Source organism: Protomyctophum bolini (genome assembly GCF_963924005.1).
Source record: "Protomyctophum bolini genome assembly, chromosome: 4".
NCBI lineage: Eukaryota > Metazoa > Chordata > Actinopteri > Myctophiformes > Myctophidae > Protomyctophum > Protomyctophum bolini.
Window position 1 is genome coordinate 4,069,797 of NC_137865.1, and position 15,923 is coordinate 4,085,719.

The window sequence follows — 15,923 nt, forward strand, 5'->3', positions numbered from 1 at the left end:
GAGGGACTCATGAGTCACTTTATGACAATATTAATATAAATCAACTAGGGTATTTATTTACGCCCTATTTTAAAATAGCAATGTGTTATGAGCGTGTATAGATCTGCTATTTGCACCTTTTTCATGTCTATATGTGAATATTCTATTCACACATGAAGACTCACAAAGAGGAACAAAGCTGTTAAATGATTAGTGCTTTTTTGAGGGGCGCTATCCCCATCTATGCCCAGCTTCCCAGTATATGTGTGAACACAAACGTTGGCTTGTGAGTTCTATTCACAAACTTCATTCCAGACACTCAGGGGGTCCATTAGCCACGGTTCTCAAATTGGGGAGTCCGCGAAGCACCATAACAAGCATCATAACAAGACTATATAGGCCTATGACACATATGATTAATAATTTATTGTACAGTGTTTTTTCTGCTTATGACTGTGTGTGTGTGTGTGTGTGTGTGTGTGTGTGTGTGTGAGAGGGGGGGTAGGCAGCAGGCTACTTGGAAGAAAGTCTCCCCTCCAAGTGGTATACAGGATACCAGCTATAGCTGGGCCAAAAAAAAAAAAAACGTTTGAGAACCGCATATACAAAAACATAGACAAAGCATAACATTTCTTTGCACTTTTGAATGGTCTACTTGAGTTTACTTCAGTTGGCCGGCCCAGACTATATAGCCCCTAAATGTAATACTTTGTCCATGTGCACCATTACCAATTACACCAGATAATCATTAGCCTATACTCATCCACAACAACAAAACTTATAGCAGACGATATATACTCGAGTAAAATGGTATAGGCTATACTTTATAGTTTAGGCTCGGGGTCTGTTATATAGGAGAACGGAGGAGAGGCGTTTTTTTTTCTTCTTTTCCTTTTTACCGCGGCGCGCTGACTCAAAACATGGAGCTTCGCTGACATGCATGTAGAGAGAGCCAGAGAGTAGTAGGCTATACTGTGTGCGTGGTGCGCGCGCACCGTCCACGCACGCGCGGCGAACGTGCGCGTGTAGTCCACGCGTGTACCGTGCGCCGTAGTGCGTGCGTCAAATGTTTAGACTGGGGAGAGGAGAGGAGAGAGAGGAGACCCGTGCATGCATGCAGGCGGGAGGGATCACTTCATTCCTCCCCGCATAACACACAGCAGGGCTGCCCGGCCGCTGCAGCTCGAGAAGGAACCGTTGTTTTTTTGGAGCGGAGTTTTTTTGGGACCCGCTTTTTTTTGGTTTCACACCTCCACTATACCCCACCGTGTGTGTGTGCGTGTGACTGTGTGTGTGTGTGTGTGTCACTGTGTGTGTGTGCCTTACGCACCTCGATCTGGCCCGCGGGGAGAGCCTCTATACTCGGGGAGGTTCACGGACGGAGACGTATATACGGTTCGGTTCTGGTCCGAAAGCTTTTGGCTGGGCTTTTCCCAAAAGCTTTCTTGGAGGCATTCCGAGAAGCTCGGAGGAGTCGGAACCGTATAGCGGAGGCGCGGAGGGTTTGTTTTTCTTCCTCCTCCTCCTCCCACCACCCCAAGCCCTCTCCTGAGCAGCGGAGTTTGGGACCGTTTTCTCACCCCCGCGCCGTCTCTCTAGTGTGCGTCCTATAACTGGCTTGTAAAAACCATACCCGTTCGTCCCGGACTGACGGGACTTTTCCTGGAAGCCTCAACTCATCGGGGTACCACCAGGCTTCTGGAAGCGTCGGTGGTGACGTTCCGGTTGGATCCAAGAAGAAGAAGAAGAAGAAGAAGGAGAAGGAGAAGAAAGACAAAACAAAACGTCCTGGCTGTGGCTGGGGTTGGTTGGCGCTTCTTAAACTGACGGATTTCTTCGGGAAGCCTCCTCGGCGCGGTTGTTGTTGGTTGTGTGTGAGCGAACCCCGACGCCTCCTCCTCCTCCTCCTCCTCCTCGGTATAGATGAGGCGATGAGCGGCTGTTTGGGGCCGAGGGGATCGGGCTCTCTCGCCGGATACTAAAAGCATCATGGTACCGGAGGAGCAGCAGCAGCGGAGCTGATGGTAAGCGCTGCTGGACCAAGCCGGGGAAGCGCTCTCCTCCTCTGGGTCAGAAGAACCGTGCCGGACCGACGTCGCTCATCATCATCTCCATCTCCTCCTCTCCAGTGGTGGAAAGTAGGCTAACTATTATACGTGCATTTTTATATTCAAGTATAGGCTACTGTACGGCTATACTTAAGACAAGTAAAATGTAGGTTTCTATTTTAATTTTATTTAGGTTACTTTAGCTATATATGGAGTAGCCTAGATATATTTCCAATTTTCAGTATATAGGCCGTATTTTACTTCTAGCCGAGTGGTTCTCAAACCTTTTCATGTCAAGAACCCCCAAATCGACACTAATAGATAAAAGATATGCCTGCAGAGACCCCCCATATAAGAGAAGGTTTTGATGGCTCTCTATAGCAGAGATTCTAAACCCGTGTAATTCCAAGGACCCCCAGTTTGACATCCATTATTCTATACAGACCCCCATTTAATGTAATTTCTATATCCGGGACCCCCAATTTATATCGTAAAATCAATGTTAATTTCATTTGTATACACTCTCAGAGTTACAGACCCATGAGGGTCCATTTGGTTCCAAACTATCATTTAGCTGGGGACCCCCTGGGGGTCCCCGGACACCACTATGGGAACCACTGTTTAGCCTATATAGCCTAGCCTATAATTACTATTATTAGGCCTACAATCTTTTGAAAAAATATATATACAAGATCAGCACAATGGCATGTGAGCTTGTGTAGGATATTTTCTAAATATTTTTTATATACATTTAGAAAACTTGTGAAATGGGACATTCTTCATCGGTATAGTGTATACTTCCTATTTGGATGCCAATTACTCAATGGTGGAAGGTAACTGTACATTTAGCCTACTTAAGTAGGCCTACACTTTTGAGGTATTTGTAGCCTATACTTTATACTTTTGTTTATTTTACTCCTCTATATCTTCAGAGCCAGAATTTGTATACTTTTACCCCACTATAATTGTTTGAAAACTGTAGTTACTTTGGAGATTGAAAATAGCAGATCTACAAGCTTCACAATGTCGCATCTCAGTGCATTGTGAGCTTGTGGATCGGCTATTTTAAAAGATTTTGTACACATTTTGAACTGGGTCAACGGGACATTCTGCAATATGAGTACTTTTACATAGTACATTGGGTACATTTTGTTTACCAATAGCCGATACTTTTGTACTTTTACTCAAATACATTTTGAATGTGGGACACATTGTAACGAGGTGCATCTACATTGCAGTATTGATACGTTTACTTAAGTAAAACATGCATTTGAGTACTTTTTCCACCACTGCAGTTACTTTTATACTTTTACAACACATAGCTTGCAGTATAGGCTGGTATTATATTACTATTACTATTTGAATATCGGACTTTCACTTGTATAACAGAGCTATATGTCTACATTTTAGAAAATGAAAAAAAATCTAAACAACTATTAAAAATAAATGAAAAGGGTATAATTGAAACACCAGAAACAAGGACAGGGTGTTTTCAATTAATCGAACCTGGTTAAAATGGAGTTTGAAGTTACAATGATATAGTTCATATAGGAAGGGGGGCGGGGCAGCTGCAATGAATATCAAATATCTAAACATTGAATCGAGCAACTCAAAAACCGTATGGGGTTGTTCACAAAAGTCTGAGTATATAGACGATAAAATTATGTTTTTTTTTGTGAAATATCCCTTTAACCCCAGGGGTATAGGCAATGTTATAGGCACGGGTAACATTGGCACAGGGGAGGGTGATCACTGGCACACTGGCATAAGTGTGAGGCACATTAAAATTAAATATTCCAAAAACGTTTAGTGAGTTAAAATGAGTGAGTTAAAATTTAGTGAGTTACAAATTACATCCTGCACATAATTGTACATTCATTCAAACTCCTAACTCCTAACTCATGACTGCATGGGGCGGGATTCTGTGAGATATAGGTGGGTTATTGCCTTGAGTTTAATGATCATTACATCCTGATGTGAAAGGAAAATAAATCCAAGGTTGTTAACTTGCTATATAGGAGTATCCTATGCTATGGACAATCAAAATCAGCGGAGATTTATTTCATTTAGATGTGGTCTCATAATGATATTATGGCACACTGACTATCACGGAAATGACAACACGGCACTTCATGTGAAAAAGGTTGCCCAGACCCCTGCTTTTAACCCATTCAGGGGCGGGAACCTCTTGTGGCGTTTTAAGCAATAATATGTCATACCTTTAGCTATTGAAAAAGAGCAGATCTACAAGCTCGTATAGCGCGGCACTCACACTGTGGGACTCACCAGACCTGGATTCTGTTTCTCGCTTTTTTTCACGCTTATGCGTTGTTGTCGCGCCCCTTCTTCAACAGACCCCGGAGGAGACCATGCCGTTGATCCAGGCAGCAACGCCTACTGCGTTCCTCGCTTCACGTTTAGCAAGGACGTATAGAATCGTCCTCAGGTCTAAATGGGTTATATAAATATAACAAAATGTGAGTATATAGCCTATAGTTCTTACTGCTCCTCTCCTCTCCTCTCCCCCCCCTGTGCAGAAAAAGCTCCTCATCCGGGCTCCGACGCTTGGATCGGAGACCTCCTCATACGCGGTCGTCGTGGTGTACCTGGTTGCAGGGTTGGGTTGGCCGGCTCAGGCGGGGAGGGCTCTGCCTCTGCTGGCCCGGCATGTGGACTAGGACCCTCCGGAAGGACCAGCAGCAGCAGCCGGGTAGAGATAAGAAGAAGAAGAACAACCAGGAGGAGGACGTTGTTGAGGAGGAGGAGGGGCCCAGGAACGAGCTCCCTCTGAGCGGGGGTTGAGAAGCAGACGCAGTAGCGGCGGCGGCGTTGGTGGTGGTGGTGGTGGTGGCGGCGGAGGTGTTCTCTTCTGTTGGGATCCTATTATCTTCAGACATGATGGATCGCGGTCACAACCTGAGCAGCGGAGGCAGCGGCAGCAGGACCAGCCGGAGAACCTCTCTGCCCTGCATCCAGAGAGAACAGGTGAGCTTTGCTGGGTTGTTGATTTCTTTTATTTTTTATTTTTTTACGTCACTTTGTTTTGTTATAAAGGTATATTCAGTGATTTCACTGAATTCAAATATCACTTTTTTTTTTTTTGGTTTTGTTGTGATAATCCTCCTTACTGTATAGAGTGTGCTGACCATATAAGGAGTTCCTCCCTGTCCCCAGTTAAACCCCTGCGGGGGTCAAAAAACCTTAGGTTTAGTTTTTGGCTGTATAGGTGGCCCAGCCTTCATCCAATCAAGATAGAGAGGGGCCTTCCGCCAATCATGATCGAGCCTGTTACGTGTGTGTGTGTGTGTGTGTGTGTGTGTGTGTGTGTGTGTGTGTGTGTGTGCGTGCGTGCGTGCGTGCGTGCGGTGAAAATAGCTTATCTACAAGCCGACAGTGTGGTGAGCTTGTAGGTTGGCCATTTGAACTATTGACAAATGTTTTCCTATAGTAAAAAAAATAAGGAAAATAAGTGAGATAAGGTGTAAGGCTTACTGTAAATTGTGATTTCTTATCATAGCAGCAGCAGCAGCAGCACGTCTATGAGGTGACTGTTGGTAGAGATATGAATATGATTTGAATATGACATATGGATATGGACATATTATGGAATGTCTGAAATGGTGATAATACCAGTAAAAGACGCCCCGAGGGCGAGAAGCGACCTCGCCCTATATGAAGGGCGAGGCCACGTGCACGCATCCGCCCTCGTTGACGGCAGACTGTCGGGCGAGCGTTGGCGCTTTGGCGGATGGAGGGTCAGATCGACATGTGGAATGAATCCTGTACTTATATGATATCAATCAATCAGTCATTTAATGTTTTATTTCAGACCCATTTCAGGGCAGTGTATTGGGTGTGCATGGTTTGCCAACCTGGGGGGGGGGGGAGGCAGCGGACTGACCTCATGCCTCCTTCTATGCATGAGAAAAGCTGCTTCTTTTCACCTGACAGGGGGGGGGGGGGTGTTTCCCTGTCCGGACGTATAGCGCATGGAAGGAACACGTTATTCCCGAACCAGTTCCTTTCCCCTCCATCAGGCTGCGGCCAGAGGGGAGGTATAGTTTAGAGACCAGGATTACTGCATGCTTTTTGTGAGGGTATACCTATACCCTAAGGGGACACAGGGAGATTCATGCTACAACTCCACACAGAAAGGCCCTTTCGCCAACCCCCCGCCTCGGGTATATATGGGCACTGATGCGCGCCGCGGGGGAGAGAACATGCCAGCGCCCCCATGAGCGGGGAAACGAACCCAGGACCTCCTATATAGCCGTGAGGCGACAGCACTATACCGACTGTGTGCCACCGTGCCCCCCAGGGGTATATAGCAGTGTTAACCCATTTAGTACATAATACGCCCTGAAACGTCATAAGGATTGGAACCGAGAGGTGCCTTAGACGTCTGTGGACGTCCAAACGACGTCCAAACGACACGGGGCGAGATAAGAATATTCCGAATTATTCCTATTTTTTTTTTTGGCATTTCGCTTTTCGCTTGCTGTATGCTAACGCTCTGTGCAACTATTAGCTTGTCATTGACTGCCATGTTAGCGCGGCGGAAAGAATGACTCGTATCTCCTGATCCAGGGCGCTCTCCGTGGTGTTGAATAGATCGATATGCTGGCGCTGCATTTCTGCTCCTCATCCGTCTCTCCCGCAAAATATGAACTCTTTTTGGAGCGTATATAAATATATTAAGATGATCGGAGATTGTGAGGTCACTTTGTCAGTCAACTTTTTTAAGAAAGTATTTCCGGTTCATGGCTTTCAAAATAAAAGCTACTCTGGCGATTACTCTGGCGCAAGCAACGCCTTTATTTTGATGCAGTTCCGGTACTAAATGTGTTTTAACGGGATTAATGCAGGGCTCTCTGTCGGAGCGAGGAATTGCGGAGACTTGAGGGAGGCTTTGGGCTGAGATTAAGTCAGGCGATGGCTCTTTTTGGTTCCCGCATGGCAGTTCCTGCAGAGACCTCCTGGTCCCTCCACCCACCACAACGTTGCTGGCTGGGCTGAACTATAGAGTTGGATAGATGGAGGGTTGGAGGGATTTCTTTGACGGGAGAAGTAGTGTCTATATATATAGGGCGACAAGAAGAGGACAGGATATGGATTATAGGGATGGTGGGAAAGCAAGATATAAGATAACAATAGTATGTTGTATAGTGATATTTGGGCACGGCACATTTTCAGATGCGGGGTTATTCCGCCACCAAATAATACATGTTCATTTGGTGGAGGGGGGGTGGGTGTGGGTGTGAAACTTGGAGACAATGTTGAGACAACTGGCTATGTCCACCCACAATGACACATGGACGCACGCACACACGCATGCACGCACACGCAGCACAGCATATGGACAGCATGTGTGTGTGTGTGTGTGTGTGTGTGTGTGTGTGTGTGTGTGTGGTCTGGGTGTGTAAACATAATCCAGCTCGTCATGGTCTGGGCTGACGGGGGTCAGAGGCACAGGAGGGGGGGGGGGGGGGGGGATGGGGTGCTTGGTGTCATGACTATCTGTCTAACTATCTGTGTCTGTCAGCAACACACAGTGTGTGTGTGTGTGTGTGTGTGTGTGTGTGTGTGTGTGTGTGTGCGTGTGCACGTGCGACGTGCGTGCATGTGTGTGCGTGCGTGCCCTGCAGCTCATTTGCAGAACAATTAAAGTTCTAGGTTCGTATTATTTGACGTCACCGGGCCGACATTTGGCTGCCTTGTGGATTTTTGTCACATTTAGAATCAAATGAAATGTTTATGTAGCATATACTGTTAGTGCTACATTTCGCCGCCACGATTCCGATGAGAAACCTTTTCTTTTAAGGTTTTAGCCATCAGACAACAATGGATCCCTTTGAGTGGGAAATAGCAAACGTGTTAGGTTTTCTATCGGAGCGTTGTGTGAGTGTGTGAGTGCGTGCGTGCGTGCGCCGGGAGTTGAACCGGGAATCTTCCGATTCACAAGCAGTGTTGTTTTTTTAGATTTTAGTTTTAGGTCGTATAGTCTCTTGAATTGTTTTCATTTAGTTTTTTAGTCACATTTTAGTCACCTGGAATGTTTTAGTGTCAGTCTAGTTTCAGTCGGCTAAATATCATAAGATTTTAGTCGACTAAAATGTATTTTTTGCTAAATGTATTTTACGTTGATACTGTCGTATAATGACTGTTTTTATGCAAGCAAACTGCGACGCGTTGCGAGCTTGTTCGGCTATTTTCAGCATGCAACCCAAGTGTAACTTGACTTATACTGGACCTCTTGTCCACTAGTCCCTTCCTAAAATGTTAGTTTTTATTTGTTGACGAAATGGTCAACACATCTTAGTTTTTGCCATTGAACTTATAGAGCCGGCCTGCTCGCTCAGGGGATAAATTGAATTTTTTTAAAATGTGCATCAGATCCGGTTTGCTATAGCCTATGTGAGACATGACCTTTGACACCATCTAAATGTCTCAATAGAAAAGCAGGACAATACACAATACAATTGCATACGGTATGCCAGTGTGTCACGGTGTGTCAGGTGAGGACCCAGAAGCAGAACCAAGCAGGCAAACTGATGCAGTCCAATATATTTATTAACATAAACTCACAGTAAAGTGTAGCAGGACAAACACAGTAACAATGATTTATAATCTGACAAGGGAACACTGAACACAGGGAGGTTTAAAAAGACTGGACACAGGTGCAACAGAACAACAATCAACACTGGGATTGGCTGGGAGACTAACGGAACACAGGTGGAGAAAACTAGTAATCACAGGGAGGTGAGACAACACAGGCAGAACAGTAACTAGGGAAAACAGGAAAGACAAGACTATACATAATACAAGTATACAACAGACTGATAACGTGACACAGTGGTTCTCAAACCTTTTCAGGGCAAGGACCCCCAAATTGACACTAATCGGCCCGCGGACCCCCATTTGAAAAGATAAGACCCTCGATAAGAGAAGATTTTTTACGGCTCTAGCAGTGATTCTCAACCCGTTTCATTTCAAGGACCCCCCAGTTTGACATGCATTCGTCTACGGACCCCCCATTTAATGGCATTTATATCTCTGGGACCCCCAATTTTGTAAAAATCAATGTTAATTGAAATGGAACCAAATATTTGGTTCCATTTGTACGCTCTTAAGAGTTACAGACCCATAAGGGTCAATTTGGTTCCAAACTATCATTTAGCTGGGGGACCCCTTGGAACTCCCTCAAGGACCCCTGGGGGTCCCCGGACCACACTCTGGGAACCACAATGGATATTGTGATTTCATTGTTGAGAAGAAACCCTGACACGGTGATTATAAATCAGTCAAGCTCAAGGGGTTTGTTTCCAAACAATGACCAGCGGCGACCACTCAATTATCCCACATATTAAATATTTTCCAAAAGGAAATATTTAATTTGCTTATAATGCTAATGCATAAACAAAGAACAAGAAGTGTTGATCAAATTGAATACATTGTCGGTTGTATTATTGTATTGTCTAATTCGCTTCAAATGCTTTCAGCAACATTCTTGGCATGTTGGATATATACAGCATACTATCAAGCATCGCAACAATGCATGGTGTTCTGATTCTTTGATTATATACACTGGCGTGTGTTATTGAGCTCATTATCCAGAAATAACACACGGCTGAATTCAGTCATTTGACCAATCAGAATCAAGAATTCAACCAAGACGTGTAATACATTGTGTTAACACACTCTTATCATAATACAGATTGGACGACATTACATTTTATTCATAAAAACAAAAATGTAGTGTCACTTTCAAAAACAAAATGTAAGAAACAAAAAGTGATTGTGATAATGTGATAAGTACATTTTAGGCTTTTATTAAAAAAAAGTACAAAAAATAAATAATACTGGCCAAAACAACGTTCCAATAAAACAAAATGAACACTTGAAAACGACGTCATTTCAAAATAAACCTTTAACCTTTAAAGGACCAGTTCACCACTTTTCAACCTATCTTCATATAATTGGTCCTCACTAATAATCATGAAAAAATGGCACGATTCTTTTCTACTCGGTCTGTGTCTCATAGGAGGGCTGTGTGGGAAGTTCAGAAACCGTCTTCCAGTGACATCATCGATGGGGAATACAAGCTAATAGAAACTGCAGGCTTTCTAGTCCCGAGAAGTTGCAATGAGAAAATGGAAGCCATCGTTCTCACGATAAAGAAAATCTAAAAAAAATTGTAAAGAAATCTCGTTTAAAAAAAAATCTGCCTAATCATGATGTCACTGGAAGACAGTTTCTAAACTGCCCACAGCCCTCCTATGAGACACAGACTGAGTAGAACAAAATCGTGCCATTTTATCATGATTATTAGTGAGGACCTATTATATGAAGATAGGTTGAAAAGTGGTGAAGTGGTCCTTTAATACCAATATTATTTATATCTTAATTTCTGTTATTGAAGCTCAACTGGTAGCTTCTATATAGGAAGGCCACTTGATAAGCCCCTTTGGGGTTGTTTTCTTCACTTCCGGCACATCATGTATGTAACTAATCTCGTTTCTTATTGTAAGTATTGCTTTCTGTATTTATTTTATTTGACCATATTGCTGTTATTATGTACATATGTGCAAATAAACTAAACAAAAACTAAAGACATATACTCTCAAGAGACAAACAGGAACTGTTACAGGCTTTTTTTTCTCCCCCTGGCTGGCAGCTCTTCCCTGTTGTCTCTTACCTAGCCTCAAGTGAGACTGAAAACTCCCCCTCACCTGCAGCAATCCTGCTCTTAAACAGGTGGGGCAAACCATCCTCTGATTAAGTAAGTGGTCATTAGGTAACTCACCACAAGGCTAACTATAGGCCTGTGAGTAATCTCACTAACCTGCCATCTCACTATACATTAAGGAATATATATATATATATAGCCTACACTCAAACATATTTCATAGGCCCAATTCATTCGCAGGGCCTAACATAAAGACCAAACATAATACAGACAGACACCCCTCCACTTGGCACCCTCCAATCTAGAGAGGAGTGCCAGCACTACAGAGGAGAGACAGGTGACAAACAATACCAATGCGACTTCAGCGTCAATAAATACAAATATAAACATTGAAAACGCTTTCAACCATTGTGTCTAGGGCACGGGCTGGCCCGTGACAGACATTTAATAGCGACCCATACAAATATTATTTTCAGTGAATAATAATAATAATAATAATAATATCTCAAACTTATATATAGAGTACCCAAAGACGCATTACATGGGGGGCAGAGGAATAGCAACAAAATAAACGTATACTTAGACACTTTATTAGAAAGGAAATAAACACTAAAAGCAATGGGATTATAACATTAAAAACTGTGGCTAAAAAAAAAAGGAGTTATGTACTGTAGGGAAAGCAATATTGAAGAGGTGGGGTTTGAGGGCGGTTTTAAAGGATTGGAGTGAAAGCTGGGATTTAAGTGGTTAGGTAAAAGAAAGAAGGAAAAAAAATAACTCCCAGTCAGAGAGAGAGAGGAAGGAAGGAAGGAATTCCTCTTCAGTTGGATGATAAAGAGATCCTACAGATCTGCGATAATTACTTCCTGTGCAGTGGAACGCTGTCCAAAAACGCAATTACTGTCACCACGGTAACCGTGTCCACTTCCTCTTGTTTTCAACCCATGCAGCCTCCCATAATGCAACAGTCAGTGTTTCTGGAGACAGGGGTGTTTATGAAGTGATTTATACGATTGAGCCACTGCACTCTCATCCCCCCCCCCCTGTAGTCTAAAGCTCTGCAAAGCCTCATGGGAGATGGAGTTTTCTTCTCAGCGTTAGTTAGTTTAATTTATTGTCCACAATGTGGAAATTTGTCTTCGGTCTCAAACAACACTAACAACAAACAGCAACAACAACAACAGCAACAACACTTACACAATTATCTCCACGGCAAAAATGTAGTGGCAAATACATAAATAAAAAAATAATCTAGCGAGACGTGGTGCATTCCGTGCCTTAATTGCATCATAGAAATGAAGGATTTTTTTTAAAGATGTTGCACAGTTAGCTTTTGAGGGTAAGTAGTTCGAACATACTGGTTTATTTGATTTAGAATAGCCAGATATCATTGATTTAGTCTTTATGCCAGCTTATTTCCTCCACACACACACACACACACACACACACATCCGTGTTGCCAGCTGTTGTACACTATATGCCTCACCTGCCAGTGAGGAGCCCCCACCGAGAGGACGTTATACTGTTGTGTACCCTACTGGCTCACCTGCCAGTGAGGAGCCCCCACCGAGAGGATACTGTTGTACCCTACTGGCTCACCTGCCAGTGAGGAGCCCCCACCGAGAGGACGTTATACTGGTGTGTACCCTACTGGCTCACCTGCCAGTGAGGAGCCCCCACCGAGAGGATACTGTTGTACCCTACTGGCTCACCTGCCAGTGAGGAGCCCCCACCGAGAGGACGTTATACTGGTGTGTACCCTACTGGCTCACCTGCCAGTGAGGAGCCCCCACCGAGAGGATACTGTTGTACCCTACTGGCTCACCTGTCAGTGAGGAGCCCCCACCGAGAGGACGCTATACTGTTGTGTACCCTACTGGCTCACCTGTCAGTGAGGAGCCCCCACCGAGAGGATACTGTTGTACCCTACTGGCTCACCTGCCAGTGAGGAGCCCCCACCGAGAGGACGTTGTACTGTTGTATACCCTACTGGCTCACCTGTCAGTGAGGAGCCCCCACCGAGAGGATACTGTTGTACCCTACTGGCTCACCTGCCAGTGAGGAGCCCCCACCGAGAGGACGTTATACTGCTGTATACCCTACTGGCTCACCTGCCTGTGAGGGGGCTTGTTTTATTTTTTTCAATTTACTTAGTGCCGGGGTCACCAGGTCAAAGTTCACTGGGACGGACAGCCACATGATGGTCCCCACTGATCAGCGCGCACGTGCGCGCGCGTGTGCGCGCAACCCGCGCGCGTGTGTAATACGTGCTGCTCGTGCACAATGCACATGCATAGCCAGCATCTTGATGTCTCCCAGCTGTTGAGGTTGAACATGTTTTTTTTTCTCTCTCTCTCTTTTTTTTTTTTTTTAAGAGACAGATAGATCCCCAAACCACAAACAAACCACATGCCTATACGTGCGCGCACACACACACGTGCAATTGCAAAACCCACGTGCACACTCACGTGCTCACCCTGCAGCCGCACGCGCACACACACACACACACACACGCATGCATGCAGGCATCTGGAAGCTCTTTGACACTCGGAAATATTAACACCTCTATAGATCGTCAGCCGCGCGTGCGCATGCGTGCGTGCGTGCGTGCGTGCGTGCGTGCGTGCATTTACTTGTATTTGTTTACATGTTCTTGTATGTGGGCAATGTTGCATACTATACCTAAAACATGTATGGTATAGAGGTTTGGCATGGTGTTTAGGTATATGGGCATGTAACGTTTACACAAAACATCACAAGCTAGTTGGGCTGGCCTCCTATAGTGCAGTGGTTCCCAAAGTGTGGTCCGGGGACCCCTCAGGGGTCCTTGAGGGAGTTCCAGGGGGTCCCCGTGCAGCTATATACATGCTAGTTTCATGGAACCAAATGGACCCTCATGGGTCTGTAACTCTGAGAGTGTACAAATGGAACCTTATGGGTCTGTAGTCTAACTCTGAGAGTGTACAAATGGACCCTCATGGGTCTGTAACTCTGAGAGTGTACAAATGGACCCTCATGGGTCTGTAACTCTGAGAGTGTACAAATGGACCCTCATGGGTCTGTAACTCTGAGAGTGTACAAATGGACCCTCATGGGTCTGTAACTCTGAGAGTGTACAAATGGAAACTCATGGGTCTGTAGTCTAACTCTGAGAGTGTACAAATGGAACCTTATGGGTCTGTAGTCCAACTCTGAGAGTGTATACAAATGGAGCGCAACTCTGAGAGTGTAACGGGTCCATTTGGTTAATATAAAATGGGGGTCTGCGGGGCTAATTAGTGTCAATTTGGGGGTCCTTGACATGAAAAAAGACAGCTCAGCGTTATGGTTGAACCCAAATAATCCACATGAAGGCTGAAAGGTGTGAGAGTGGTTTTTAAAGGAACATTCCACTGATGCTGTTTCATCTAATGTTTACGCATGCACACGCCCACACACACACACACACACACACACACACACACACACGCACGGAGGCGCACGCACACACACACACACACACACACACACACACACACACACACACACACACACACACACACACACACACACAGTCCTCACACCACTGGACATTCCTCTACTTCCTCTGACCTAAATGGACTGGAATGTACACCTGAACACCTCCTCTCCTCTCCTCTCCTCTCCTCTCCTCTCCTCTCCTCTCCTCTCCTCTCCTCTCCTCTCCTCTCCTCTCCTCTCCTCTCCTCTCCTCTCCTCTCCTCTCCTCTCCTCTCCTCTCCTCTCCTCTCCTCTCCTCTCCTCTCCTCTCCTCTCCTCTCCTCTCCTCTCCGCCCCACTCCTCTCCTCTCCTCTCCTCTCCTCTCCTCTCCTCTCCTCTCCTCTCCTCTCCTCTCCTCTCCTCTCCTCTCCTCTCCTCTCCTCTCCTCTCCTCTCCTCTCCTCTCCTCTCCTCTCCTCTCCTCTCCTCTCCTCTGCACTCTTGGTTGTCACCAGGTGTGCAGCTGGCCTCTACCAAATGAATGGCCACTCTCATATTGCCCCAGGAAGAGAGAGAGAGAGAGTGTGTGTGTGTGTGTGTGTGTGTGTGTGTGTGTGTGTGTGTGTGTGTGTGTGTGTGTGTGTGTGTGCCGCCCGTGTGCGTGTGTGTTCTTGCCTGTGAATGTCTTTCGTGCGTACTACTCTCAAGCATTGCAAAGAGAGAGAGAGAGAGAGAGAGAGAGAGAGAGAGAGAGACCCACAAATAGCTACAGTTAGTAGGACGTTATAAAAAATGTAACAAAGTGAAGTGACGTGATCATTTCCCTCTCAGACTGCTCTGCTTTTTAACACTTACAGCCCGAAGTATGTCTTTTGGCCTATAGTAGTTTGCCTTGGTTTCATGATAGACGTTGAACCATTATTATTATTATTATTATTATTATCCCACGATTTTGCAATCCATTTTTTCACCCAGTGCCAATTATCCTGGGCGCTACACCTCCTCTGCCAACCTGGGGGCTGACCTCATGCTTCCTTCTATGCATGAGGAGTCCAAGCTAGCTGCTTCATTTCACCTGACAGGGGGCAGTTTCCCTGTCCGGACGTATAGCGCGTGGAAGGAACACGTTATTCCGACCAGTTCCTTTCCCCTCCATCAGTCGCCCCGGCTGGCCAGGGGGAGGGTAGTTTAGAGACCAGGATTACTGCATGTTTTTTGTGTGAGGGTACCTACCCTAGGGGACACAGGGAGAACATGTGAGGGTACCTACACTATAGGGGACACGGAGATAACATGTGAGGGTATACCTACCCTAGGGGACACGGGGAGAACATGTGAGGGTATACCTACCCTAGGGGACACGGGGAGAACATGTTAGGGTACCTACCCTAGGGGACACGGGGAGAACATGTGAGGGTACCTACTCTAGGCGAAACGGGGAGAACATGTGAGGGTACCTACCCTAGGGGACATGGGGAGAACATGTGAGGGTACCTACCCTAGGGGACACGGGGAGAACATGTGAGGGTACCTAGGGTAGGTACCCTCACATGTTCTCCCCTTGTCCCCTATAGGGTAGGTACCCTCACATGTTCTCCCCGTGTCCCCTAGGGTATAGGTACCCTCACATGTTCTCCCCGTGTCCCCTAGGGTAGGTACCCTCACATGTTCTCCCCATGTCCCCTAGGGTAGGTACCCTCACATGTTCTCCCCGTTTCGCCTAGAGTAGGTACCCTCACATGTTCTCCCCGTGTCCCCTAGGGTAGGTACCC

At 45.6% G+C, this 15,923-nt stretch overlaps 1 protein-coding gene across 2 annotated transcripts in view; it reads left to right on the forward strand.

Moving 5' to 3' along the window:
- The first annotated feature begins 1,060 nt into the window (after nucleotides 1-1,060).
- LOC308314195 (cGMP-inhibited 3',5'-cyclic phosphodiesterase 3A-like) overlaps nucleotides 1,061-15,923 on the forward strand; it is an 80,972-nt gene continuing 66,109 nt past the window's right edge. For both annotated transcript variants that reach the window (XR_013963947.1, XM_080761673.1), the window contains exons 1-2: nucleotides 1,061-2,117; nucleotides 4,565-5,012. Coding sequence is in view for 1 of the 2 variants with exons in the window: in XM_080761673.1 (XP_080617799.1) it covers nucleotides 4,923-5,012 (90 nt within the window). In the remaining variant the exon portion in view is untranslated. The remainder of the gene's footprint in view (nucleotides 2,118-4,564; nucleotides 5,013-15,923) is intronic.